The sequence below is a fragment of the Hippocampus bargibanti genome, linkage group LG06 (assembly GCF_051943395.1).
Source record: "Hippocampus bargibanti isolate YZ-2025 linkage group LG06, ASM5194339v1, whole genome shotgun sequence".
NCBI classification, from domain to species: domain Eukaryota; kingdom Metazoa; phylum Chordata; class Actinopteri; order Syngnathiformes; family Syngnathidae; genus Hippocampus; species Hippocampus bargibanti.
This window is the reverse complement of record NC_142739.1, coordinates 9,186,679-9,214,522: the sequence shown is the minus strand read 5'-3', so window position 1 is coordinate 9,214,522 and position 27,844 is coordinate 9,186,679. Positions and strand designations below refer to the sequence as shown.

Sequence of the window (27,844 nt, the reverse complement as noted above, 5' to 3'; positions counted from 1 at the left end):
GGGGACGCCCGCAGCCTCCAAGGGGCCCTTGTCGCATTCGTGCCACCCCAGAATTTATACCACCTCATTAAATTGGATATCACCAAGTCACATGTATGGCAAAAACATTGTGACATCCTATCAGTAAGCAAGTCATTCTAGTGTCGTCAAAGTGAAGTGTTTTGACAGATCTAACGAACAGTTCTCGGAAGTTCTAAGGAGTGTGTAAAAGTTCACTCTAAGAGATATATTAAAAATTGTATGTTTCATGATGTCACAGATTTTCACCTATTGCTGGTGCATTCACAACCTTTCCCCTCTCAAGAATTGAGAGGGGAAAATTGAATATATTGAGAACCATTATCACACGTGAAAACATTTTATTCGGACCAAAACTATACAATATTGTGCCTGAAAAAAAACACACGGGAATACAAATGGAAATATTCATAGGCTAAAAAAACTCTTCAGAGCCAATGAAAAATTGTTGCACAAGTTTAATAGGAACAATGATATCAAAGAAAACCCCCAACCTATAGAGTAATAAAAAATATTTGTATAAAAAAAAGCAATTTTAAAGAAAATTTGCAACTCTTTGGTGTGGAAATCCAACAGGAAGCATTTAAATTACTGTGGCCCACTTTGATTGCCCGGCACTCGTCATCGGGGGCTCATTTCCTACGCAGGCATGCAGCACAGCGCCATCTAGCGTTTCAATCATGATGCTGTGCTACTTTTCTTCGAGACTGACAAGTGGAGGTCAGCACCCATGACAATGTGTGTGCGCGCGTGAGTGTGCGTGTGCGTGCGAGTGTGCACGTGTGCGTGTGTATGTGCGTGTGTGTATGCGTGTTCGCGCGCTAAACGCACACGTGCGCGCACGCGCGTGTGTGTTTAGCTGTTGAGTTTCTCCGTCTCTGCAGACATGACAGTGGTCAGCTGGTCCTCATGGCCCTCTTCAGCCCCGGGAACCTGAAAAAGACCATATTGATAAAATGAAATAGATAAAGTCAGGAAAAAAAGCTACGACTATTATGACTGTTATTGTGATTTTTTTTTACCAGATATATCCGATATCGATATAACGAGACTTTACTGTATATATATACGTATATTTATATTTATTTATTGTGATTTTTTTTTACCAGACTGTAATATTTATATTGTATAATGGCATTTCGATATATACAAAACACATAATGCAAAATTGTTTGTCATTTCAAAAATATATACTATGCATTATAAATATTGAATTTCATAATACATATATAATATACAATTAAAAGTAAAACACCACTAAAAAAATTACTCGTAAAGTATTACTGTATTTACTTTTTTAATAGGTTGTCATGATTTTAACAAATGAACACAAACCATCAAATTTAATTAGGGCAGCAGGGTGGCTGTATTGTGTGGCGTTCACTTATACAACATTCTGCTTGCCGTGTCACATGATGCATTGTGAGTAAGTGACGTCATCTAATCTCCCATGAAAGGCATTCATCCACCTGCTGCGGTGAACCGACACCACCTGCTGGCTAATTGATGACAACGCTGGGAAACTACTGTTGAAAACGTGATAACCATAGAAATAGATATGGTGATAACAGTACACCACTAGTTTTATATGATTCAGTGAATAATCGATCAATTATTATTGTCATTTTTGTAGATATTTTTAGCGATATAAATGTAAGATTTTTTTTAAAAGTAGTTTATTTTCACTCACCTCCCAGTAGATACTGTCCTCAAAGCAAATTGTGTCAGGAGGAGCACCAAAAACTGGCAACTTCATTATGAAACCTGGCACAAGTAGGAGGTATTATTATTGTTGGTGTCGACATCATATCAACATCAACATGGATCAGTAGAATTGATTGACTCATATTCCTGGGCACATCCTCAGTTTGACTAATCGGGTTGGTCACTTGTTACTATGCAGGTTTCATAAAAATGGCTGAATCAAATGCCAACCAAATGGTTTATGCCGAAAATTAATTGAACACTAAACATTCAGCATATTTAAAACAACAACTTGCAAATCTGCCCGTTCCTTAAAACGCTAATCTCAAACTCTAACAATGTTTTGAAATGCTAATTTAAAAACTCTAACGTTACATAAAACTCTAATAAACCCTGCTTGGAGGTCATTTGAACTCTTAATCCATCATCTTAAACTATCCAGTAAAACTTTATCATTCATGCGACTGAGCATGATTCCGGCTTGATCTTGGTTTCACTCCCTGGTGCTTTCTACTATCTCTGTGACTGCTTTATTTCTTGTATATGATAGCTGTCCATGTTAAGCATTTTGTTACAGCTTCAGCTGTTGTTAAAGTGCTATATAAATCAATATATATTTATTGTATTGTATTGTATTGTATTGTATGGTATTGTATTGTATTGTATTGTATTGTATTGTATTGTATTGTATTGTATTGTATTAAACCCTAACGATTTCTTTTCAATCAAAATTGAAACCACGAGTGATGAGCGAAATGTGAGCTGACCGATGATGAGCCCCCCCAAAAGGGCCATTCCCAAGGTGACCGCCAAGGAGATGGCCTGGCGGATGCCCTGGAAGGACGGCTCCACGTCTCCATTCGCCACATCTGGGAACACGTCAGCCATGCTGCCAGAAGCACAAGGTCAACAAATGCCCCGCCACATAGGAGCAAGAAGGCGTTTTTATAGATACCCGTCTCCGTAAGTGTCCATGGAGGCGACGGCGGCAGTGACGGCTCCCACAATGGCACCCAGAATACCAGGCATGCCATGCAGGTTATGAACGCCGCACGTATCCTGGATCTTCAACTTCTCCTCCAAAATAGGCTGAAAACATTCCAAGTGTGCATCAGCAATTTTTTATACATTTTCAAAATAACTGGGAGGACGACTTAGAACCATTTAGTGGACAAAAAAATACTGCGTTAAATCGAAAAAGAACGGTGACTTCAAGATTTATACAATTATCTCATTCAGAACGGTGACTTCAAGATTTATGCAATTAACTCATTCACTGCTCGACGATGTGCAAAAATGTGTCCACTCCAGTGCCAGGGTTTTTGTCATTTTCACTCAAATTGCAGGACCCACAGAATATTGAGTTTTAGGACTACATCAACATTTAATGCATTAACTCGCTTCTTTTATCAGAAAAAAAGAGTTAATTCCTAAGTTATGGGGGTCTAGAGTTATCTGAGCTTGTAATGGAGGCGGCTGTACAGAAGGCAAATGTTGCCCCCTCGTGGGAAAAACATCGTCAGAGGTCTGACCGCAGCTTGATTCGCACCCCCCTCAACAAAAAATAAAACCCGAACAAATTCAGGAAAGGCGCTCCACGTCATGTTTTTCAATTCCCGAATACATTCGGGAATGGCAGTGAATGAGATTTATATATATATATATATATATATATATATATATATATATATATATATATATATATATATATATATATATATATATATATATATATATATATATATATACACACACACACACACACACACACACACACACACACACACACGATACTTTGAAACACTAACATAATGTTGAATTTGAAAAACCTAACTGGCGTGAATTTTTTTGTTGTCCTGAGAAGAATGTGTTTCTCACCGAGAGGAACTTGAATCCCAGTACGGAGATGATACCAGCGAGGAAGCCCACAATCATGGATCCAAATGGCGTGAGCATCATTTCTCCCGCTGTGCCCGCAGCCACGCCCCCGGCTAGGGCCGCATTTTGAATGTGGACCTAAAACAGGAGAAACAAAGAGACAAAACACATCTACACTTCAGTTTGTGTCTGAAGCCATACACTTTTTTTTTAAACCATAACCATGTCTTGAAATCCTTTTGTGAAATTTCATTTAACATTTTCATGCACCCTATCACCTGATAACATGATAAGCTGTCAATAGTGGTGGATACCTATCCTATGCATGAAACCCGAATTTGAAACCGAAGCCAAGGCTCAGATATCAATTTGAAGCCCAAACTATAATTCCCGCTGAACCCATTCACTGCCATTCCTGAATGTATTTGGGAATTTAAAAGTGTAATGTGGAGCACCATTTCCGAATTTGTTCGGGTCTTGTTTTTTCTTGCGGGGTGCCGAGCTCTGGCAATGTTTTTTTTTTCACTTCTACGAGGAGGCAGCATTTGCCTTTTGTCCATGTTAGCGCTTTGTTACAGCTTCAGCTGTTGTTAAGGCACTATACTATATAAATCTATATGTATGCATTGCATTGTATTTTGTACAGCTGCCTCCATTTTTTATACATACATTTCATTTAGGCTTCTAATGATGTAGTGAATTGTTATGTAGTCCTAAAACTCAACATTCTGTGGTTCCTGTAATTTAAGTGAAAATGACAAAAACCTTGGCACTGAAGTGGACACATTTTTGCACATCATCTGGCAGTGAATGAGTTAACATCCTAACTTAAAAAATGTACTTGAATCCCTCATTGAAAATCTTAATTTGAATCTGTAACCGTACTAGTATCACAAGTGGTACTTGAACTCACTCTAATAATAGTACACATAAAAAAATCCAAGCACAGGTGCAGTTCAATTGAATTTAACTTTTCAATGAAATTTTCCGACATCACTGGATTCTGATTCCTATCAGAGGCAATCATTTTCACTGACATGTAACATTGCTGACTTTTCTCACCATGTCCAGCTTTCCATCGTGCGCGGTGAGGGCAGACATGCCGTACGTGGCCAGTGTGCACGCGGCCAGTGAGTAGTAAGTGTTCAGGGCCGTGCGGTGCTGGTCGTCACCATGAGCTGTGATAGCCGAGTTGAAGCTGGGCCAGTACATCCATAGGAAGATAGTACCTGCGAGACAACATTCCAAAACATTTCATATTGCCTGTATTAAGCATCAGGTGGATTGGTGGTGATGTTAGAGTGGCAGTTAACTTGTTAATTACTGAAATAGTTGCTAAGTATGAGAAAAGTCTTACAATCGCCACACAGTTAATTGGGTGGGAATTAACACTCAGTAGCTACTGGCTCCTGTCTTTGCGCTCTGCTAACAGAATTGCAGGTTTAGCGCAGATTAGCGTTACCTAGCAATGTTGCGGCGGTTAGCTTCTGAAAAATGGCTTGTACTCAAATTTGGTGAAATGCTAAATTGTCAATGTGGAGTACATTTGAGGGTGTAAATATCTTTGTTCGGTTCATGCACCAAATCCACTGATCGACCACACTGATTGACAACCAGTAGATTAGCACTAACATTATCATTAATCGGTAAAACAATGCTACATTGTTGTGTGATTACTATGCTACTAACAAGGACGCTAGCCAGATAAAACAAAACCAGCAATATATTTTTTTTTATGAATTGAGAGCTAACAATGTTGGTGTTCTGTTCTGCAATGTCATCATCTTCACTTCATATTGCTAATTGTATGTTGTACTAGCTTCATGGCTATATTTATTTTGGATGACTTTTCCTTTTCAGATTTTACCGATCATGGCGAAGAGGTCTGAGTGGTACACCGAGCTGTTCCGGTGTTTGCTTTTGTTCAGGTTGGGTCGGTAAAGGACACGGGCTACTACCAGGCCAAAGTAGGCCCCGAAGGTGTGGATGGTCATGGAGCCGCCCGCATCCTTGGCCTGGGAAAAAAAGACTGGTTCAGGCAGTTTGTCCTTCACGCAACATTCTTTCATCTTTGGGTTCAGAGCCAAAAGTGTTTTTATTCAACTACTTATTGTATTCATGAATGTAGGAACAACATTATCTGGAAAATACAAAAATAACTTGAAACCGTCAATTTGGAGCCTGAATTTGGAATACTCTCAATTTCGTAATCGTGGGTCTCGATCATAGTTCAGAACCGCATAGTCCACAATAGAAGTCATACAGTACTCACCCCGAGAACGGAGAGCAGGATGAACTCATTCACTGCAAACAGTGTGACCTCAAATAGTGCCATCACCAGAAGCTGAATGGGGCTAGTTTTCCCCAGAACCGCCCCAAAGGAGATCAACACGGATCCAGTGCAGAAATCAGCGTTGATCATGCTGGAAAAGATGGTGGGAAAAAATCCAGACGTGTGGAAAAAGCCAATTACAAATACTTATAACACTGATGAATAGTGCTGAAGCCTGTACTTCTATTTTGACAGCAGTCTTTCTTTTAACACAAGTGCAGTGATACATCAGCTTATGAACTTAATTGGTTCCCAGAAAGTGTGTGTAAGGCAAAAAGTGTGTCTGCCAAACATCTATTCTCCATAAGAAACCATTAAAAATGAGAATAATCAGTTCCCATGTCCCCATAAAATATAATTTTCAACTAAATAAGACTTAAAACTACACAAAAATACCTTATTTTATCTATAATAAGTGTGCTATTGTATTGTAATTAAGTAAACAAATTGTACTGTATTATGAAGTCATTTTATTTACCTTTGTGATGGTCGTTGATGTAGTCGCCTCTTGATGATATCCGAGTGAAGTTGCCGTGCTTTCTCGGCGATAATACCCTCACTCATACGGTCCCCTGCTAGCTGCTTTTCGTTAACCCAAATCAAGAGTTTTTCAACCTCTTCTATTGCTGAGACCATTGCTTAGACAACACAGAAACACCCTTAACCACACGTAGCAATGGTCGAATTAACGTACTGGTACTAGGACGCTAAGTCACACAAATGCATACCTCGTTCGTGTTTTTTGATGATCTCCTTCGTCTCCTCAATTTTCTTTTGTGTCCTCTTCGGCGTAACACGAGCCTGTGGTGGAGTCTTTTTCTGTCCCATAATAGCAAAACTACTCCACCCGATAACAAACCACGTCTGCACTCAAAGGAAGGGGGTGTGGAAAACGAGTCTGCCAGCCACCGTGGCGCTGTTCGACCGTGTGGTTTGGTGTTCATCCGCCGAAAACTACTTCGCCAGCCACCGTGGTGCTGTGTGGCTTGGTTCGTCCACCGAAAACTAGTTTGTCTGGCAAGATTATATTTTCGTGAATTTAATGTTCGTGAGGCGAAAGGTTTGTGAGCTAAAGCGCTCGTATACCGAGGTATCACTGTACTGGTAAATTTGATCAGAGTAAAAACTAAACTTGGCACCAACACCTACCTCTCAACTCCGATGTGTATCTTTCCGTGATGCATGCCGTGGAAGAATCCCTGCATCAGCGTGGCCCATTGCAGTGCGAAAGCGGCTATCAGGAAATTGAAGCCCACGCTGCTAAAGCCATAGCGCTGCAGGAAGGTCATCAGGAAGCCAAAGCCAACAAAGATCATCACATGAACATCCTGGAAACCTGTCGAGACGCATTGGGTGTGAATTGAATTAACCGGTGTTGCACAGGGCTCAATTCTGTGGCCACTAATCATTTGCTTTCATCTCTATGCAGATGACATTGTTTCTAATGATGACTGCTTGGCATGTTTGAAAACCAATTTTAGGATTTTCAGAATCTTCATATAAAGCTACAGCATTTTATTTTTTCAAATTATGTGGACCTGAAAAGGGGAGAATAAACATGTTGTTTGAACCCTTATTTTTATCATAACCCCATCGTGCGCGGTGAGGGCAGACATGCCGTACGTGGCCAGTGTGCACGCGGCCAGTGAGTAGTAAGTGTTCAGGGCCGTGCGGTGCTGGTCGTCACCATGAGCTGTGATAGCCGAGTTGAAGCTGGGCCAGTACATCCATAGGAAGATAGTACCTGCGAGACAACATTCCAAAACATTTCATATTGCCTGTATTAAGCATCAGGTGGATTGGTGGTGATGTTAGAGTGGCAGTTAACTTGTTAATTACTGAAATAGTTGCTAAGTATGAGAAAAGTCTTACAATCGCCACACAGTTAATTGGGTGGGAATTAACACTCAGTAGCTACTGGCTCCTGTCTTTGCGCTCTGCTAACAGAATTGCAGGTTTAGCGCAGATTAGCGTTACCTAGCAATGTTGCGGCGGTTAGCTTCTGAAAAATGGCTTGTACTCAAATTTGGTGAAATGCTAAATTGTCAATGTGGAGTACATTTGAGGGTGTAAATATCTTTGTTCGGTTCATGCACCAAATCCACTGATCGACCACACTGATTGACAACCAGTAGATTAGCACTAACATTATCATTAATCGGTAAAACAATGCTACATTGTTGTGTGATTACTATGCTACTAACAAGGACGCTAGCCAGATAAAACAAAACCAGCAATATATTTTTTTTTATGAATTGAGAGCTAACAATGTTGGTGTTCTGTTCTGCAATGTCATCATCTTCACTTCATATTGCTAATTGTATGTTGTACTAGCTTCATGGCTATATTTATTTTGGATGACTTTTCCTTTTCAGATTTTACCGATCATGGCGAAGAGGTCTGAGTGGTACACCGAGCTGTTCCGGTGTTTGCTTTTGTTCAGGTTGGGTCGGTAAAGGACACGGGCTACTACCAGGCCAAAGTAGGCCCCGAAGGTGTGGATGGTCATGGAGCCGCCCGCATCCTTGGCCTGGGAAAAAAAGACTGGTTCAGGCAGTTTGTCCTTCACGCAACATTCTTTCATCTTTGGGTTCAGAGCCAAAAGTGTTTTTATTCAACTACTTATTGTATTCATGAATGTAGGAACAACATTATCTGGAAAATACAAAAATAACTTGAAACCGTCAATTTGGAGCCTGAATTTGGAATACTCTCAATTTCGTAATCGTGGGTCTCGATCATAGTTCAGAACCGCATAGTCCACAATAGAAGTCATACAGTACTCACCCCGAGAACGGAGAGCAGGATGAACTCATTCACTGCAAACAGTGTGACCTCAAATAGTGCCATCACCAGAAGCTGAATGGGGCTAGTTTTCCCCAGAACCGCCCCAAAGGAGATCAACACGGATCCAGTGCAGAAATCAGCGTTGATCATGCTGGAAAAGATGGTGGGAAAAAATCCAGACGTGTGGAAAAAGCCAATTACAAATACTTATAACACTGATGAATAGTGCTGAAGCCTGTACTTCTATTTTGACAGCAGTCTTTCTTTTAACACAAGTGCAGTGATACATCAGCTTATGAACTTAATTGGTTCCCAGAAAGTGTGTGTAAGGCAAAAAGTGTGTCTGCCAAACATCTATTCTCCATAAGAAACCATTAAAAATGAGAATAATCAGTTCCCATGTCCCCATAAAATATAATTTTCAACTAAATAAGACTTAAAACTACACAAAAATACCTTATTTTATCTATAATAAGTGTGCTATTGTATTGTAATTAAGTAAACAAATTGTACTGTATTATGAAGTCATTTTATTTACCTTTGTGATGGTCGTTGATGTAGTCGCCTCTTGATGATATCCGAGTGAAGTTGCCGTGCTTTCTCGGCGATAATACCCTCACTCATACGGTCCCCTGCAAGCTGCTTTTCGTTAACCCAAATCAAGAGTTTTTCAACCTCTTCTATTGCTGAGACCATTGCTTAGACAACACAGAAACACCCTTAAACACACGTAGCAATGGTCGAATTAACGTACTGGTACTAGGACGCTAAGTCACACAAATGCATACCTCGTTCGTGTTTTTTGATGATCTCCTTCGTCTCCTCAATTTTCTTTTGTGTCCTCTTCGGCGTAACACGAGCCTGTGGTGGAGTCTTTTTCTGTCCCATAATAGCAAAACTACTCCACCCGATAACAAACCACGTCTGCACTCAAAGGAAGGGGGTGTGGAAAACGAGTCTGCCAGCCACCGTGGCGCTGTTCGACCGTGTGGTTTGGTGTTCATCCGCCGAAAACTACTTCGCCAGCCACCGTGGTGCTGTGTGGCTTGGTTCGTCCACCGAAAACTAGTTTGTCTGGCAAGATTATATTTTCGTGAATTTAATGTTCGTGAGGCGAAAGGTTTGTGAGCTAAAGCGCTCGTATGCCGAGGTATCACTGTACTGGTAAATTTGATCAGAGTAAAAACTAAACTTGGCACCAACACCTACCTCTCAACTCCGATGTGTATCTTTCCGTGATGCATGCCGTGGAAGAATCCCTGCATCAGCGTGGCCCATTGCAGTGCGAAAGCGGCTATCAGGAAATTGAAGCCCACGCTGCTAAAGCCATAGCGCTGCAGGAAGGTCATCAGGAAGCCAAAGCCAACAAAGATCATCACATGAACATCCTGGAAACCTGTCGAGACGCATTGGGTGTGAATTGAATTAACCGGTGTTGCACAGGGCTCAATTCTGTGGCCACTAATCATTTGCTTTCATCTCTATGCAGATGACATTGTTTCTAATGATGACTGCTTGGCATGTTTGAAAACCAATTTTAGGATTTTCAGAATCTTCATATAAAGCTACAGCATTTTATTTTTTCAAATTATGTGGACCTGAAAAGGGGAGAATAAACATGTTGTTTGAACCCTTATTTTTATCATAACCGTAACTTGAAATTGTAACTTTAATCGTTAACTTCAGCTTGAAATCCTTCTTTGAAACGGATTTACGTGAGACAGGAGATGCGAGACAATCTCTTTTCGTCAAAGGATGCTACAGCTGCGTGTTTGCTTTCATCATTTAGCTTGCAGTTGACATGCACATTCATTCCACCATGATGTCCCTGATCCACTGGTGAAGAGACGCTTTGATCCTCTCCTCTTTCATCTGGAACTGCTTTGTGTAACATAGAGGGTACAGAAAGTGCTTAGGAATGTATGACTCTCTGTGTCTTTGTGTTGTTATGTTATTATTTGGGTTTTTTGTCATGTTATTATTTAGTTTTTTTTTTTGTTCTTTTGACGCCATAAGAGTGGCTGCCTTTCGAGCAGCTCCTGTATTTTGTTTTACTACTTTCATTCCTTTCATAACTTTGCTGCTGTGAAATATAAATGCCTCCACTGCAATAACTTTGACTTCAAAACCTTAATTCGAAACCTCACATGAACTTTTTTTGATGACTGGAACTATCTGTTTTTCCCGACACTAACACAGTGAAACTGTATGGTTCAGCTAAACAATAATAAAGTGTCCAATGGCCACCATTACCATGGTGACGGTTACTTGGCACAGACACAATGATGAGGTCTGCCAGCCTCCCTTTGTTGGCCTCGTGGCTCCAAACCTCACATTATGCATGAAGAAACAACACTTAACGAAACTAAATTGCAATATCCCACTAGGAAAAAGGAGCCACATGCTGCTTCATCAAATCTTACGATATAATGCGTTTGTGAAGTGACCTCTTCTCACGTTCTTCTTCTTTTCCTTTCGGCTTTTCCCTTCAAGGGTGACCTGTTTAAATTGTCAAACACGCACAAACAAGTAAAAAAATATGCCAACTCAGGCAGATTCCTTTAAGTTCGCGTGATGACGGTGTCTTATCTAGAGTGATGCAATCACGACGATCATGTGACCACAGCGAGCGACACTCGACAGCTATTAAAATGTAAAAAAAAAGCAGGAAGGCGCCGCTGGAAAACCTACTCGATCTTATCTATGTGAGACCAGACGCCTCGAAAAAGTCACAAAATGCAGGTTACTAGTCAAAACACTATCAAATGACATCGTAGAAAAGACTAAGGGAAGCGACAAAGCATTGCCACGGAGGACTATACTCATAAAAAAAAAAATCATAAATTATTCTGTACTCATCTCATTGTTAATGCGAAACTACAAATGATTGTACTTACTCCAACGTCTTTGCCAAACTTTGATTTAGAGACACTTGTCAATAAATATTTGTAGATTTGGAAAAGCCTTCTTACAAATAGCCTTATTAACCGCAAGCGATCGCAACCTCATCGCGTTACGTGCAAGGAGGGGATTTCACTCTTAGTGTCAGTCCATCCGGTAAAAAAGTGGCAGACTGCAAATGCCCATTACAGTCACCCACCATTTTTTGGAACTTTGAGTGTATCTCTCCCAATATATTGACAGTGGTACCTTGAGATACGAGTTTTAAGGTATGGAATGAAAGAGTTTGCGCATTATAATTAAACAATTCAATTATTCAATTCAATTAAACAATTCAATTGCACTACTACTTCTGGTATACCGACCTTGACCACCGGGGTGCACTATTATGCAGTCATACAGAAAATGAACATAAGATGCGATCATAGTTATTTTTCACAGAAGATAAAGAATACAGTCTACCACCTCCCAACCCCAATTGCTGGTTTCGTTTTTTATTTTATAATTGATTTTTTTATTATTATTATTATTTTTGTACGCCTTTAATAACTTCATTTTATTATTTATATTTTGTGCAAGTCTACTCTTGACCACTATATGTCAGAACCTTTTTAAATGTAACTCATTCTCTGCCATTCCCAATTTTTTGGGGGGTTTTGTTTTTTCTTGCGGGGGTGCTGATAAAGCGCTCGTCAGACCTCTGGCAATGTTTTTCCCTTCCACGAGGTGGCAGCATTTGCCTTTTGTCCATCTTAGCGCTTTGCAGCTTCAGCTGTTGTTAAAGCGCTGTGCAAAGCAATATGTATGTATTGTATTTTGTACAGCCGCCCCCATTTCCAGCTCAGATAACTCCAGACCATGCAACTTGAATGATGAAAGGAGAGAGTTTAATGTTTCTTATGCGGCATTGAATGTCTATGTAGTCCTAAAACTCAATATTCTGTGGGTGCTGCAATTTGAGTGAAAATGACAAAAACCCCGGTACTGGACTAGACACATTTCTGCACATCGTCTGGCAGTGAATGAGTTAAGAGGTTCTAAGTTTCAAAGAATGGAAATAAGAAGCACTTCATCACAATCTAGTTTTTGTTGAAAATGATTTAAAATGTTCTCCTCTGTAGTCCTGCTGTTTGCGCCTACAGAAACTAACGAATGTCATTTTAAAATTAATAACTTTATATAATGTGAAAATGTTTGTATCGGATTGGATTTGCCTTTATTAGTCTTGCAGAGGATAAATTTACATTTCACAGCAGCAAAGCGATTATGTTTGTATTATCCATTATTTTTTCCCATATATTATATGTTTATAAATGTGCTCAAATGAGTTAAAAGGCCTTTCAAAATATTTTAAGATCAACCTTTTTTTTATTTCCATGGTGCTACTGTTTCAGAACTTCTGCACCATTTCTGTAGATGCTCCCGCAACGTCAAGTCATGAGGTCGAAAGTTGAGTAAATTGGGTTACCAAGTTAGAACGCTGTAGATGAAGACGGAGATATGATAAGTGTTTGTCTCTCAACATTCTCGTCATTCCCATCTGCAAGAAACTCGGTGAATGCGACAAGCACTCACATGTCACCTTTGACCGACACGTTTGTCCTTTTTTATCATTGAAGTGGTGGACTGGATTACATTCACTTCTAAATGTAGGCCACGCCCCTTTCTAAAACAACAGGCAGAATCTCCTTGCACTTTTGACCCACTCTTCACACAACTGATCTTATGAACTTTTTAATTGCCTTATTTATTACAAATTTTGAACTGATTGTACTTAATTTTCGTCAATGGCGACTCATTTCTCACTGTCTGGCTCAAAATCTCCATTTTGGTTTGTATGGTATTGCTACTCTCCCTTACAAATGTGGACCCTTTTAATCATTGCTATTAGTCTTTTCAAAAATTCAACTCAAACAATGTAAAAAGAATGAACCCAACAATGGATCAATCATCAGTCATCTGATTAGAGTAGTGAGGTAAAAAAGAGAAACCAGAGAAAAGAAAGGAACTGTGTGTGTGTGTGTGTGTGTGTGTGTGTGTGTGTGTGTGTGTGTGTGTGTGTGTGTGTGTGTGTGTGTGTGTGTGTGTGTGTGTGTGTGTGTGTGTGTGTGTGTGTGTGTGTGTCCCGCCCCCCTCAATGTCTGTCTCAATGAACATTGTGCTGGTGTTTCTGGTATGCATTCCCAGGCCGCCTGGAGGCACCATAATACAAGTATACAGAAATATAGAACAAAATAGCTCCTCTATAAGCTGTAGTAATACTAGCTGTTCTTCGGAGAGGATAATAAATATATGCATGTGGGTATTATTATATAACACATTTAAATATCCATTCTTGAAAGCGTTATAACAACGTGACACTTTGCGATTCATTAGCTTGTCTGGGTTTTTTTTTCCATGTCGTTTGTCACCATTGAGCTCAGTCGACTTGAGGCAAAGTAGCATGGTTGTTTTAAATATTCATTTAATTATGTGTTTGGTTTAGTTTAATCTGCGGGGTGGCAATAAACAGCATGAAGCCTTTTTTGTAAAATGTTGTGGAGTTGAGTTAATGCAAATGTGAAACTCCATAGATGGGCTCACAAAAATCTGCATCTGGGTGATGTCAACCTTCAAATGACTTCAATACACACAGAGCAGCCAGACATACAAATAACAATATGACAATGACATGTGTTTTTTAAAAATTTACTCCGGACACATCTAAGGGATTTTTCAAGCACGGTGCTAATTTTGAGGAAAAAGTGCGGTGACTCACTTGGATAGCGGTAGTAGAAGTCGTTCTCGTAGTCTGAGTGGTTGTGGTTATGCCATTTCTTGGCATCCACCTCATGGTTGTACTGGACCAACACGCCAAAGAGGATGATGAGGATGATCTGTAAAATGAAGCAGACGATTGGCAGCTTCAGCCGCATGTTGGTGGAAGTCTCCGTCATGATTGCTGCGTCCCTCCTGGATGAAAGGACCCGTTGGAAAAATGTGGACCCGCTGGGTGTCACGCAAACGCAAGACTGTGGCTGCCGGACTGAAAAAAAACTTTGCAGATGAGTGAGCTGCTCTTTCATGTGAGTTTTTAACGACACGCCTCCTTCGGCAAGTGGGCGGGAGACCGTGTTCGCCCCACCTCTCAGAAACCCCCAGGTAAAGTTTAATTTGGAAGAAATAAAGTGTTTTTATCACTAAAGTTACACAAGACATTCTTCATCTTTACTGACAGGCTTTTATGTGGATTATTTGGTTGAGGTGGTCTTTGAAATAATTTTAGACTCCTCTCAAACATGCCCATCACAGCATATGGGTTGGCTAGTTGTGGTTATTTTATTTTGTGTATATTTTTTCATTGTTTTGTCTATTTTGTTTTCCATCCACATAATGACCGAAATGGCTTCAAAAGAGATATTTTAAATATCAAATGCAGTCCTGAACTGTCTTGTCTTCAAAAGGGCCTTTTTAACATTCCATTTGATACAAGTGCCTCCAAAACGTCTTCATAAAATCTTACATTGATATAAAAACTCTTTAATTGTACCAAAAATAGTTTATATTACTTTGTCTTATTTTTGGTGCGAATCAAACATCTGAAGATGGAGGACATTGATTCGCTGTGGCGACCCCTGAAGGAAAAAGCCAACAGGAAAAGAAGAATCATCTTCCAATGTCATGTGCTTCAAATTGTTTGGATAAAAATCTACATTACAAACTGTGAAAAAAATAAATGAAGATTTTTCATACTTTACACCCATGCTTGTGTCCTTTTTTTCTATCCAAGAGCAGCAGTTCGATAACAAATGTCAGTCACACTAATATCGGCCTCCGCATCTCCCCTAAAGAAAGAATGTTGTTGTGATTTGTAGGAATGTCAACTATTACCTGGAGAGAGGAAAGAGACGTGCGGATATGCTTCACCCTCTAGTGAGAGACGAGCAAAAAAAAAATTCAAAGGAACTGAAAGCTTCGATTGACCAGGATTGAAGTCAACTGCGACCATATCCACAAGCGCCGCAGCTCTCCCTGTTGCAGATCCTCTTGAAGTCTTCACCCTATAGAAAAAGGTAGCAAAATAAAATGATACCTCAACTTACGAACTTAATTGATTTCCAGAAAGTGTGTTTAAGGCAAAATGTTCATCTGCCAAACATTTATTTCCCATAATAAACCATTAATAATGAGAATAATCTGTTCCCAGGTCCCTATAAAACATAATTTTGTACTAAATAAGCCCTAAAAATACACAAAATATAATTTTTTATGTATAATAAGGAAATAAACAGGACTATATAATACCGTTGTTTTATTTACATTTGTGATGGTCGTTGATGTATTTGCCTCTTGATGATATCCGAGTGAAGTTGCTGTGATTTTTCAGTGATAATACCCTCACTAGCTGCTTTTCGTTAATCCAAATCAACAGAAGTTTGTCAACCTCTTCGATTGCCTGAGACCGTTGCTTAGACAACACAGAAACACCCTTAGCCACACGTAGCAATGGTCGACTTAGCGTACTGGGACGCTAAGTCACACAAACGCACACATCGTTCGTGTTTTTCGATGATGTACTTCTTCTGCTCGACCGTAAAGGCTAACAAAAAGTGAAAGCTAGCAAAGGTTAATGAAAGCTCACGAAGGCTAACAAAGGTACAGTCATGTCAGTTCTTTAAGGCGCGTACTCGATTATCAGGCTCAGTCAATCAGAGGCCAGAAGAAAACCATTGAAGGAATTACATCATTTTTTTTTTCAATGCTAAGTAGTGTATAATGAGTAAACTCATGGTCACACCTAGCTGACAACTCGCGGAGGTCTAGTGATGATACACACATGCACATACTCGCACGGTGCATACCACTCACCTGCGCCACATGACTGATCATACCTGGAGATAACTACAAGGATTTGTCCTTGATATAATTGTTAACAGTCGCTTTGTGTACAGTTTTAACACGGTGACACTTAGAAGACATTTGTTTATTGTGTAAATAATTGCAGTTAATTAGGTATATAATAATTTTACTCTAGACACTTTATGATTTGCAATTGAATAACTACATTTAATAGTCTTTGAAATACATTTGTCAAAATACTACAGTTTAGCTTTGACATGAGTCATTCAGCCAATTTCAGTAAATTTTGCAAATAGTCTTCCAAAACGAGCCTTCAAGTTGTTTTACGCTTCTTCCTATTTAAGTGTAGAGCCAAATAAACATTAAAATACATGGAGTTCATTAAAAAAGAACAACAACAACCGCATAGCTTTGATTCAGATAATTTAGCTTAATGCTAACAAACGAAATACATTTCCACTCATAGGCTTACATCAATGTCGGGTTTTTCTTGCTTTAACGACATTTGAACACACGCCTTCAAAACACATAGACAAGAAAAAAACGTGTATTGAGTGTGATGTTGAGGTGGTCTTTGAAATAATTTTAGACTCCTCTCAAACATGCCCATCACAGCATATGGGTTGGCTAGTTGTGGTTATTTTATTTTGTGTATATTTTTTCATTGTTTTGTCTATTTTGTTTTCCATCCACATAATGACCGAAATGGCTTCAAAAGAGATATTTTAAATATCAAATGCAGTCCTGAACTGTCTTGTCTTCAAAAGGGCCTTTTTAACATTCCATTTGATACAAGTGCCTCCAAAACGTCTTCATAAAATCTTACATTGATATAAAAACTCTTTAATTGTACCAAAAATAGTTTATATTACTTTGTCTTATTTTTGGTGCGAATCAAACATCTGAAGATGGAGGACATTGATTCGCTGTGGCGACCCCTGAAGGAAAAAGCCAACAGGAAAAGAAGAATCATCTTCCAATGTCATGTGCTTCAAATTGTTTGGATAAAAATCTACATTACAAACTGTGAAAAAAATAAATGAAGATTTTTCATACTTTACACCCATGCTTGTGTCCTTTTTTTCTATCCAAGAGCAGCAGTTCGATAACAAATGTCAGTCACACTAATATCGGCCTCCGCATCTCCCCTAAAGAAAGAATGTTGTTGTGATTTGTAGGAATGTCAACTATTACCTGGAGAGAGGAAAGAGACGTGCGGATATGCTTCACCCTCTAGTGAGAGACGAGCAAAAAAAAAATTCAAAGGAACTGAAAGCTTCGATTGACCAGGATTGAAGTCAACTGCGACCATATCCACAAGCGCCGCAGCTCTCCCTGTTGCAGATCCTCTTGAAGTCTTCACCCTATAGAAAAAGGTAGCAAAATAAAATGATACCTCAACTTACGAACTTAATTGATTTCCAGAAAGTGTGTTTAAGGCAAAATGTTCATCTGCCAAACGTTTATTTCCCATAATAAACCATTAATAATGAGAATAATCTGTTCCCAGGTCCCTATAAAACATAATTTTGTACTAAATAAGCCCTAAAAATACACAAAATATAATTTTTTATGTATAATAAGGAAATAAACAGGACTATATAATACCGTTGTTTTATTTACATTTGTGATGGTCGTTGATGTATTTGCCTCTTGATGATATCCGAGTGAAGTTGCTGTGATTTTTCAGTGATAATACCCTCACTAGCTGCTTTTCGTTAATCCAAATCAACAGAAGTTTGTCAACCTCTTCGATTGCCTGAGACCGTTGCTTAGACAACACAGAAACACCCTTAGCCACACGTAGCAATGGTCGACTTAGCGTACTGGTACTGGGACGCTAAGTCACACAAACGCACACATCGTTCGTGTTTTTCGATGATCTACTTCTTCTGCTCGACCGTAAAGGCTAACAAAAAGTGAAAGCTAGCAAAGGTTAATGAAAGCTCACGAAGGCTAACAAAGGTACAGTCATGTCAGTTCTTTAAGGCGCGTACTCGATTATCAGGCTCAGTCAATCAGAGGCCAGAAGAAAACCATTGAAGGAATTACATCATTTTTTTTTCAATGCTAAGTAGTGTATAATGAGTAAACTCATGGTCACACCTAGCTGACAACTCGCGGAGGTCTTGTGATGATACACACATGCACATACTCGCACGGTGCATACCACTCACCTGCGCCACATGACTGATCATACCTGGAGATAACTACAAGGATTTGTCCTTGATATAATTGTTAACAGTCGCTTTGTGTACAGTTTTAACACGGTGACACTTAGAAGACATTTGTTTATTGTGTAAATAATTGCAGTTAATTAGGTATATAATAATTTTAGTCTAGACACTTTATGATTTGCAATTGAATAACTACATTTAATAGTCTTTGAAATACATTTGTCAAAATACTACAGTTTAGCTTTGACATGAGTCATTCAGCCAATTTCAGTAAATTTTGCAAATAGTCTTCCAAAAAGAGCCTTCAAGTTGTTTTACGCTTCTCCCTATTTAAGTGTAGAGCCAAATAAACATTAAAATACATGGAGTTCATTAAAAAAGAACAACAACAACCGCATAGCTTTGATTCAGATAATTTAGCTTAATGCTAACAAACGAAATACATTTCCACTCATAGGCTTACATCAATGTCGGGTTTTTCTTGCTTTAACGACATTTGAACACACGCCTTCAAAACACATAGACAAGAAAAAAACGTGTATTGAGTGTGATACTCATTCAACATCCTTAAATCAGAATCAGAATCAGAATCAGAATCATCTTTATTGCCAAGTATGTAGAACACACAAGGAATTTGTTTCCGGTAGAACACGCTGCACTAGTATCGTCGTCAAAAAAACTGCTAAGTGGCACTATACAGAAGAAATTGAAACATGTCTACCGCTTGTGGACTGCAAGTTGTTATCAGTGCATCAGTACCAGAGGGGCCGGGTGCGGGGCCTCCGTCTTGATAAGGCAATCTGTTCATCTGAGGTTTCAATGGCACCAGATGATGCAAAAAAGAATGAAAAAAGTTAAATGCAGGTCCAAACCTGCTGGGCATGTTCTTGTAAATGAACACAAAACAATGTAAGGCTTTCATGGAAATTCACACACACACACACACACACACACACACACACACACACACACACACACACACACACACACACACACACACACACACACACACACACACACACACACACACACTTATGGATAGTAGAACTGTGGGTGTGTGTGGCGTGCTTTGCTTGCATTGGGCGGTACAGACAAAAAATGATTGTAGATCCAATATTACATTTAATTAGTTTACTTTATATTTTGAGTCACAGTTAAAAGCTGACACTGTGGTTGTGAAACACTTTAGATGTATTGATTTATTTATAGGGGCGGCCTGGTAGTCGAGTGGTTAGCACACCGGCTTCACAGTGCAGAGGTCGCCGGTTCGCGTCCCGGTCCGGCCTCCCTATGTGGAGTTTGCATGTTCTCCCCGGACCCGCGTGGGTTTTCTCCGGGTCCTCTGGTTTCCTCTCCCAATTAAATCAACTTTCTGTTCAAGACCTGGCTCCCTGATGATTTAGCCATCGATCTCCATCTACACCCGTCGAAGCAATGAACCAAGGGTGAACGATAAAAATAATCCAACATAATCTTTCGTACGGAAGATTACGATAACGCGAACGTACGATTAGCCTGGGTTACATTTATGTTTATGTTATTTGTGTCTGCCATTTTGCTTAACATTTTCTGAGATATACATTGCTTTTTATGTGTTGGTCAGCATTTTAATGTGCAATTTCATGCATAAAATAATGTATAAAATACTAAAAAGGTAAACATTCAACGGATTAAAACGATTTCCATTATTTGTAATGGGAAAAATGATTTCGGCGTTTGAACAAATCGCTTTGCGAACAGGGTTCTGGAACGGATTATGGCCGAGAACCGAGGTTCTACTGTATATCATTTGGAAACCAATGTAACTATGTGAATGTAACCAAAATACTAAATAAGATACTTTACAAACTGTCACATTACCAAGTCCGCCAAACATTGAAGAGATGCAAGCTTTGATTCCATCATTATTGTGTGGAGTTTTCATGTTCTCCCCTTGCCTGTGTGGTTTTTCTCTGGGTATTCCGGTTTCCTCCCACATTCCAAAAATATGCGGCGCAGGTTAAAGGAAGACTAAATTCCCCCATGGTGTCGTTGTGAGTGCAAATGGCTGATTTTCTATGGATGCCCTGCAATTGGCTGGAAAGGAGTTCCGGGTGTCCCCTGCCTATTGTCCAAATACCCATAGGCTCCAGCACTGATGGCCCTTCTAAGGATAAGCGGACAGAAAATGGATGGTTGGAAATATTTGTTTCCATTTGTATAAACATACAAGTATTCGGTTGTAACATTTGCTTTATTTTGCTTATGTGTGCCCCAGTGGCCTAATGGATAAGGCACTGGCCTCCTAAGCCAGGGATTGTGGGTTCAAGTCCCATCTGGGGTGTACTTTTTCTGCAATGTTCCCCATTTTGTGACTATTATAAGATGAAGGATGTTATTTTTCGATTCCTACCTACATGCATTATTCTGTCATGATCAAATCAATTTAATTGCTATATATTACATGAAAAAAAGTATTGTACATCATATCACCTTGACAACAAATTTTTAACTTTCGTAAATGGACAAAATCCGACTTCTGAAAAGCTGGCGGACAAAGATAATTGGTACCGCCCTACCCACTCTCGAGGACTTGCACACTGCAAGAATCAAAACAAGTGTGCGGAAAAACCTACTGGACCCTCTGCACACTGCCCACCACTTTTTCCAGCTACTCCCCTCAGGCAGGCGCTACCGATCCATGCGCACCAAATCCAGCAGACTTTTAAACACCTTCTTCCCCCAAGCCATTAACTCTCTAAACAGTAACCCAAATAGAATTGTATAGTGCCTCTTTGCTATTTTTTTTATGATGATACTAGTGCAGCCTTCTACTGGAGACAAATTCCTTATGTGTTCTACAAACTTGACCAATAAAGATGATTCTGATATCTTTATGTGCTCCACCATTTTTTTCAAAAACAATTTGTGAGGAATGAATGGGAGACAAATAAGTGCTTTGGTCGGATGAGGGTCCACGTTGCATCACGATATAGACATCCAGCATGTGTGCGTGCATGTCTTCATGCGTATGTCAGGTATGTCAAGACAAGCAGAGGTTCTACATGTCACTGCAGGAAAGCGTACAGAGTACAACATTGAGACAGGTGACCGCCCTCAAGCTGTGAGCAGCACGGTGACAGCAAAATATTATTACTAGCCTCCAAGATCCAAGAAAAGAATGTCTGCCTTATTGGCTGTCAGACTTTTACATATTTCATACGCTTGTCACGCGTTTCATCATTCGAGTCATGCACCGCTTCAGTTCGCCATCAGGCAGGACAAGACCGGGCGTCGCCTTATCGACCACGCTCATCTTGCCCAAGTGGCCCCTCGAGCGATGACGTGTCACAGCAGCGCAACTGTGGCCTCTTGTTGAACTGAAAATGGAATTTGAGATAGTGTTTCCCAACCTGTATTGAGATTGAGCTAAGGCGCACGCTGTACCATACTGACAAAAAAATGTAGAAGATTGGATGAAATTCCTGGATCACTACAACACAACAGAAGCAAGGTGCGTCAGCGCAGATCGCCGATGCGTATGTGGAATGGTCGCAGCTTGGAATTGAAGCGGATTTATGTGGGACAGGAGATGTGAGGCAATCTCTTTTCGTCAATGGATGCTACAGCTCCGTGTTTGCTTTCAACATTTAGCTTGTAGTAGATGTGCACACTCCACCATGACGTCCCTGATCCACTGCTGAAAAGCATGCTTTGATCCTCCCCTCTTTCATCTAGAACTGCTTCATACAACAAAGAGGGTGCAGAATGTTCTGATGATTGAACGACGGTCTGTGTCTTTGTGTTGTCATATTTGTTTTTTTTTTTTTTTTTTTTTTTTCCTTTCCTCTTCCTTTCATAACTATGCTGCGGTGTTACTTCCGGGTAGAGTGAACGCTAGCGCGAATGGCTGCCACTGCTCACCCGCACAAAAAAAATCCTTGAATGTCCGTGAAAGTGCGTGCTTGATGTTTTACGATGAATACTAATTGCCGGCCAATGAAGCGGTTCATTGATAAAGTGAACAATGGTTAGGCTACACAAAAAAGACTCCTTTATTTCCACTTGTGTCTACCTCAGATGCGTGTGTGTACGTATGTGTGTGTGTGTGTGTGTGTGTGTGTGTGTGTGTGTGTGTGTGTGTGTGTGTGTGTGTGTGTGTGTGTGTGTGTGTGTGTGTGTGTGTGTGTGTGTGTGTGTGTGTGTGTGTGTGTGTGTCTGTGTGTGTATACACAATGAAAATGTTACAATGTTGTCGTTGTGCCACTGAGCCAACACAGCTTCCTCTCACCGAGAAACCAATAAAGATGTGTGAATGCCAGCTTCAGTGCTGGCTGCCAAAGGCTGGAAAGAACACAATCACATACACACACACACACACACACGCAAACACACAAAAATTTAATGAGTGGCAAATGTCTTTTTATTTTGAAGAAATAAGAATAGGAAATCAAAAGTCAAGTCTCAAACAAAAACTGAGTCCCCGCCACAAAAAAAAAACAACATTTTGCCAATCCTCAACAAATAACATGCCGCATGGGTCAATTCTCAAATGAGCAAAGCAGCCCCATGTAGAATATATTCGAACCTCCTCTTCAAGAGGGTTCCTCTGTTCTGTATTGTTAAAGACGAAAAAAAAAGAATAAATAAAAATATGCTCATTAAAATCACTAATGACATTCAATTACGCCACATTGTACATTAACAGGTCACAGATCTTCTGAGCGAATGACTCTAGAAGAGACCAAGTGGGAACCTCTCCCAAGTGACATCAGCTGTACAATGTTTATAGCCATGAAATTAAACAATCAAGTGGCATGTTGAATTATGTGTCAGTGCATCAAAGCATTGTGTTAAAAAACTGCTTGGTGGTCGAACACACAGTGTAGTCACATGGAACACATATTGTAGTCACATTGTTCTTCAACAATATTCAACAACAACACAAGGGAAAAGCCACAAACTCACACAGCTTCTCATTAACATCTGGAGCATGACAATGATGCTTACTTGACCACACGACCGGCATGAAGAGAGAGAGAGAGAGTGAAAGCAAGAGACAGTGAATGAGAGGAGTGCTGAACTCTCACAATTTGAATTGTCAACATGGAATCGACATTTGACTCTCAGTAATTGGGGTAGGTCAGACAATTATTTATTTATTTATTTATTTATTTATTTATTTATGTATCTCCTTTTAATTAATTTATCTCCTTTTAATTTATATATATCCTTTTTATTTATTTATCTCCTTTTTATTTATCTACTTTTTATGTATCTGCTTTTTATTTATTTATTTATTTATTCATGTATTTCTTTGTTTGTTTGTTTATTTATTTATTGTAAAATCTGTACTGAGATGATGATTTGCAGATGGTTCGTTAATTCATTCATCCATTCACCATTTATGCTATTGTGGAAGTGGTGTTCATCTATGATGATGTATTTGTGTTGATGTACACAGATAAAGTTGTCAAATAATGAGATAGGTTCACACCCGCGCCAACACGGATGAAACATCAACGGCTTCAGCGAAGGTCCGCTTCACCATGCAAGAAATGTTATTGGAGTTGATCTTGAATTTTAACATTGTTAGTCCGTAAAAACCACATGTTTGTGCACCAAAAGGTAACTTGAAGGAACCCCGTGTGGATTTTCCGTCATCATGAGTGCCTCTCTGGTTCTTCTTGTGAGCTGCCTGGCCTCCTGCGTGGCTCTGCTTTCGGGTACATTGTCATAGGATGATAAATGACATGAGCTTTAGGGGAAATTTATTTTACCTCTCTCTGGTACTGTATATGCCTCCAGGCATCACATTGAGCTGATTACACACACTGAGCAGTTAATTCTTCCTTTCTTTTTTTTGTGTCTAGAATGGTTACATTTCAATATTAACTCATTCACTGCCAGATGTGAAAAAAATGTGTCCACTCCTGTGCCGGGGTTTTTGTCTTTGTCATTTGAATTCCAGGATCCACAGAATATTGACTTTTAGGACTACATAAACATTCAATACAGCATTAGAAAACCATTAGAAAATCCTAGGGTTTCTTTCATCCGGAAAAAGGGTTAATTCCTAAATTATATGAGTCTGGAGTTATATGAGCTTGAAATGAGGGTGGCTCTCCAAAATACATGGCAATACAAACAACTCGGTTTACATAGCGCTTTAACAATAGCTGAAACTGGAACAAAGCACTAACATGACAAAAGGGAAATGTTGACCCCCCCCCCCCTTATGGAAAAGAAAAACATTGCCAGAGGCCAATGGCCAGCGCTTTATCGGCCTGAACAAATTCGGGAATGGTGCTGTATGTCATATTTTCAATTCCTGAATAAATTTGTGAATGGCAGTGAATGAGATAATTACAATGATGCTAATTTCCATTCAGCCAGTATGTCACATTAAAGTGTTCCAGGTGTGGGTAGTAACAAGCAATAAGTCGGCGTTAATTTTCCTTCGTAGCCCACAATATCCCATCCCCCTCGACATCCCCTTCCAAGATGAAATATCTCCTTGAGGCGTCCATTTACGGCGAGGTTGTCGGCCATCGGGGCGAGAAAGTTACGTTACCGTGCATCCTGAAGACCAAGCCTGACCACTACAAGGTCAAGTGGACCAAGCTGGAACCAGGACACGTGGGCCCAGAGAACATCATTATGATTTCCAACGCTCATGCCTTCAGGCAGCACGGCCGGCTCGGCCCGCGGGCATCCTTGCGGCGGGCCCATAACATGGATGCCTCTCTGCAACTCGGCGGACTGCAATTGCGAGATGGCGGCAGATACCGATGCGAACTCATCAACGATATCGAGGACGAGAGTGTGGTGATCACACTCAGGATTGAAGGTAAGGGACTGTCGGGCGGTGAGTGTTGGCCTTGGTTTTTCGGTGTGTATGTGTGAAAATATTATAAAAATACTTGTTTAAAAAAAACTGAAATTAGATTTTCAGTTTATAGAGAAGGCCTTGAAGGCTCAGACTACACACCACTGATCAGAGCCTCCTAAAATGATGACTTATTGTCACGGACGTCTTGTCTTCAGGTGTCGTTTTTCCATATCAGAGTCATAAAGGTCGCTACAAGATGACATTCCATGAGGCCGAAGTGGCGTGTGAGGCCCAGGACAGCATTCTTGCCTCCTATGAGCAACTCTACCGAGGTACAATTGCCAGTCTATAACCATTTATTTTTCCACAATGAACACGTTTTTACTTTTGAGAGTGAAATTCCACAGCAAGCTGTAGTAAACTAAAAAGACAACATGTGATGAATTCTAACCAAACCATTTAACTAGCTAATGCTAACACTTGATGGAAAAAGCCATAAACAAGCTAGCTTTCAAGTACAAATATTCATACGCAAACTCTAGCAACAAATGCAGACAGACAATATAAAGGCTTAGTGAATATCACACTAAACAGGTGACCTGTGATTGGTTGTTACGTAAACGTTACGTAAACCAACGGTGATGTCATTTTCAGTCAACGGCAGTTGACAAAATGGCCGTCGCCTGAAATGGCTTTTGCTACTTATGCCATCTGCTGAAATATGGACGATTGATGCCACATAAAACATATTAAGAGAATGTTGTCCGTGACGTAACCTTTAATGCTAACTGATCATGCTAACAAAAATCAGAATGGGTGTTACAAAGTATCAGCAATGTCTGGTTTTCGAATGTTTAGTCACTTTCACGGTGGCCATCATCGCCAACTCCCACAACCTACCACCTAATCTGACCCTCACAGCTCACAGTTGTTTGTGTTCAAAGCAATTACCCGTTTCATTAGTTTAACTTTGATGATGTAGTTTATTGGTAAAGGCGCTATGAAAGGAGCTTTTTACAGAAATAATGGAGTTTACTTTTTATGTGGTGTAGCCTGGACGGAGGGATTGGACTGGTGCAAAGCGGGCTGGCTCCAGGATGGAAGTGTCCGCTACCCCATCATCAGCCCTCGTCCAACCTGTGGGGCCCAAACGCACCCAGGTATTCGCAGCTACTCCCCCAAAGACAAAAACAAAGACCGCTTCGATGCATTTTGTTTCACCTCCGTGACTGCAGGTGAGTTTAGATGTGTTTCTGGAGCAAAAATCAGTTTTTGGATTTTTTTTTTTTTCAGAACATCATTTTTTCTTGGGTGGCATGAGTAAATAAACTTGTTTTTTTCAAATCTTCATTCTCGGAAGGTTCTGTCTTCTACATACCGGGCGTATTCTCTCTGGAGCAGGCAAGGCAGGCTTGTAGCCATCAGGCCGCCGAGCTGGCGGTGGTGGGTCAACTCTACGCCGCCTGGCACTTCCGAGGCTATGACCAATGTGATGGTGGCTGGCTGCGTGACGGCAGTGTGCGCTTCCCCATTGGAACTCCGAGGAAGCGCTGTGGAGGCATCTCCGAATCCGGAGTGCGCTCTTTCGGGTTCCCCGATAACACATCGCATCTTTACGGAGCTTATTGCTATAAGTAGTCAGAAAGGTTCTCCTCGAATCAACGGGGGTCGTCCATTCCTTAATGCAGTAGATTGAGCATTTACAGCTTTTGAGAAGCCTAATAATGATTCAGATCATTTGAATCGGGTGTGTTGGCGGAGTAAAACATCTAAGACAGCATAGGGGCTCTCTCGGACCAGACATGGGCAATATCAATCTATACTATTAAGCATTTTGGGTGTATTTAAAGACACTTTTTTGCCTGCCTATCATTCATTCAAATGTATTTGGATTTTTGAATGTATTTATTATAAACAGCAAAGCCACCAAAGCGTGTACATTAACGCAAGTCCTAGAAGATAATTTGCAGTCATTGACGCAGTATAGCGATAAAACTGTTTCCTCAAAATGTATTGATCTATTTTGTGTTTTTAATATAACCACCTCATTCATGAAGTTCACTTGTCTTCTGAAGCTGAGACATGATGAATAAAGCTGTTCTCACAAAATCTCATGAAATAACCAGTCTCTCTCTCTCTCTCTCTCTCTCTCTCTCTCTCTCTCTCTCTCTCTCTCTCTCTCTTATATATATATATATATATATATATATATATATATATATATATATATATATATATATATATATATATATATATATATATATATATATATATATATATATATATACAGTAAAGTCTCGTTATATCGATATTCAAGGGAGTCCAAAAAAATATCGATATAACCGGGACTATCGATATATCCGACCCTGTTTGCATGTAATTTTCTCCGTGCGTGCA

The 27,844-nt window shown here is 39.9% G+C and overlaps 2 protein-coding genes and 1 non-coding gene across 6 annotated transcripts; 2 read left to right on the top strand and 1 right to left on the bottom strand.

Annotated features, from left to right (window-relative positions):
- Positions 1-458: 458 nt before the first annotated feature.
- On the bottom strand, positions 459-14,663 carry rhbg (Rh family B glycoprotein). Of its 2 annotated transcripts, XM_088999708.1 has the most exons (10): positions 14,379-14,663; positions 9,929-10,115; positions 8,720-8,870; positions 8,315-8,462; positions 4,663-4,829; positions 3,601-3,738; positions 2,678-2,811; positions 2,490-2,611; positions 1,709-1,782; positions 459-951 (listed from the first exon to the last, which is right to left on the bottom strand). In XM_088999708.1, exons 1-10 carry the CDS (start codon positions 14,554-14,556, stop codon positions 874-876), a joined length of 1,377 nt encoding a protein of 458 aa, XP_088855834.1. In that variant the 5' UTR covers positions 14,557-14,663; the 3' UTR covers positions 459-873. The 2 variants fall into 2 exon arrangements, with proteins under 2 accessions (XP_088855834.1, XP_088855833.1); XM_088999707.1 differs by lacking the exons at positions 8,315-8,462; positions 8,720-8,870; positions 9,929-10,115; positions 14,379-14,663 and adding exons at positions 5,468-5,615; positions 5,873-6,023; positions 7,082-7,356.
- Positions 14,664-17,780: 3,117 nt separating this feature from the next.
- On the top strand, positions 17,781-27,619 carry hapln2 (hyaluronan and proteoglycan link protein 2). 3 transcript variants are annotated; one of them, XM_088999283.1, is made up of 7 exons: positions 23,022-23,753; positions 24,080-24,152; positions 24,244-24,341; positions 25,082-25,465; positions 25,663-25,779; positions 26,500-26,682; positions 26,808-27,619. In XM_088999283.1, the coding sequence occupies exons 3-7, from the start codon at positions 24,281-24,283 to the stop codon at positions 27,083-27,085; spliced, it is 1,023 nt and encodes a 340-aa protein (XP_088855409.1). In that variant the 5' UTR covers positions 23,022-23,753; positions 24,080-24,152; positions 24,244-24,280; the 3' UTR covers positions 27,086-27,619. The 3 variants fall into 3 exon arrangements, with proteins under 3 accessions (XP_088855411.1, XP_088855409.1, XP_088855412.1); XM_088999285.1 differs by lacking the exons at positions 23,022-23,753; positions 24,080-24,152 and adding an exon at positions 17,781-17,835; XM_088999286.1 differs by lacking the exons at positions 24,080-24,152; positions 24,244-24,341 and having other exon boundaries at positions 26,808-27,618.
- Positions 20,887-20,959, top strand: trnar-ccu (transfer RNA arginine (anticodon CCU)). The gene has a single exon. It is a non-coding gene; the product is annotated as a tRNA-Arg (tRNA).
- Positions 27,620-27,844: the final 225 nt, after the last annotated feature.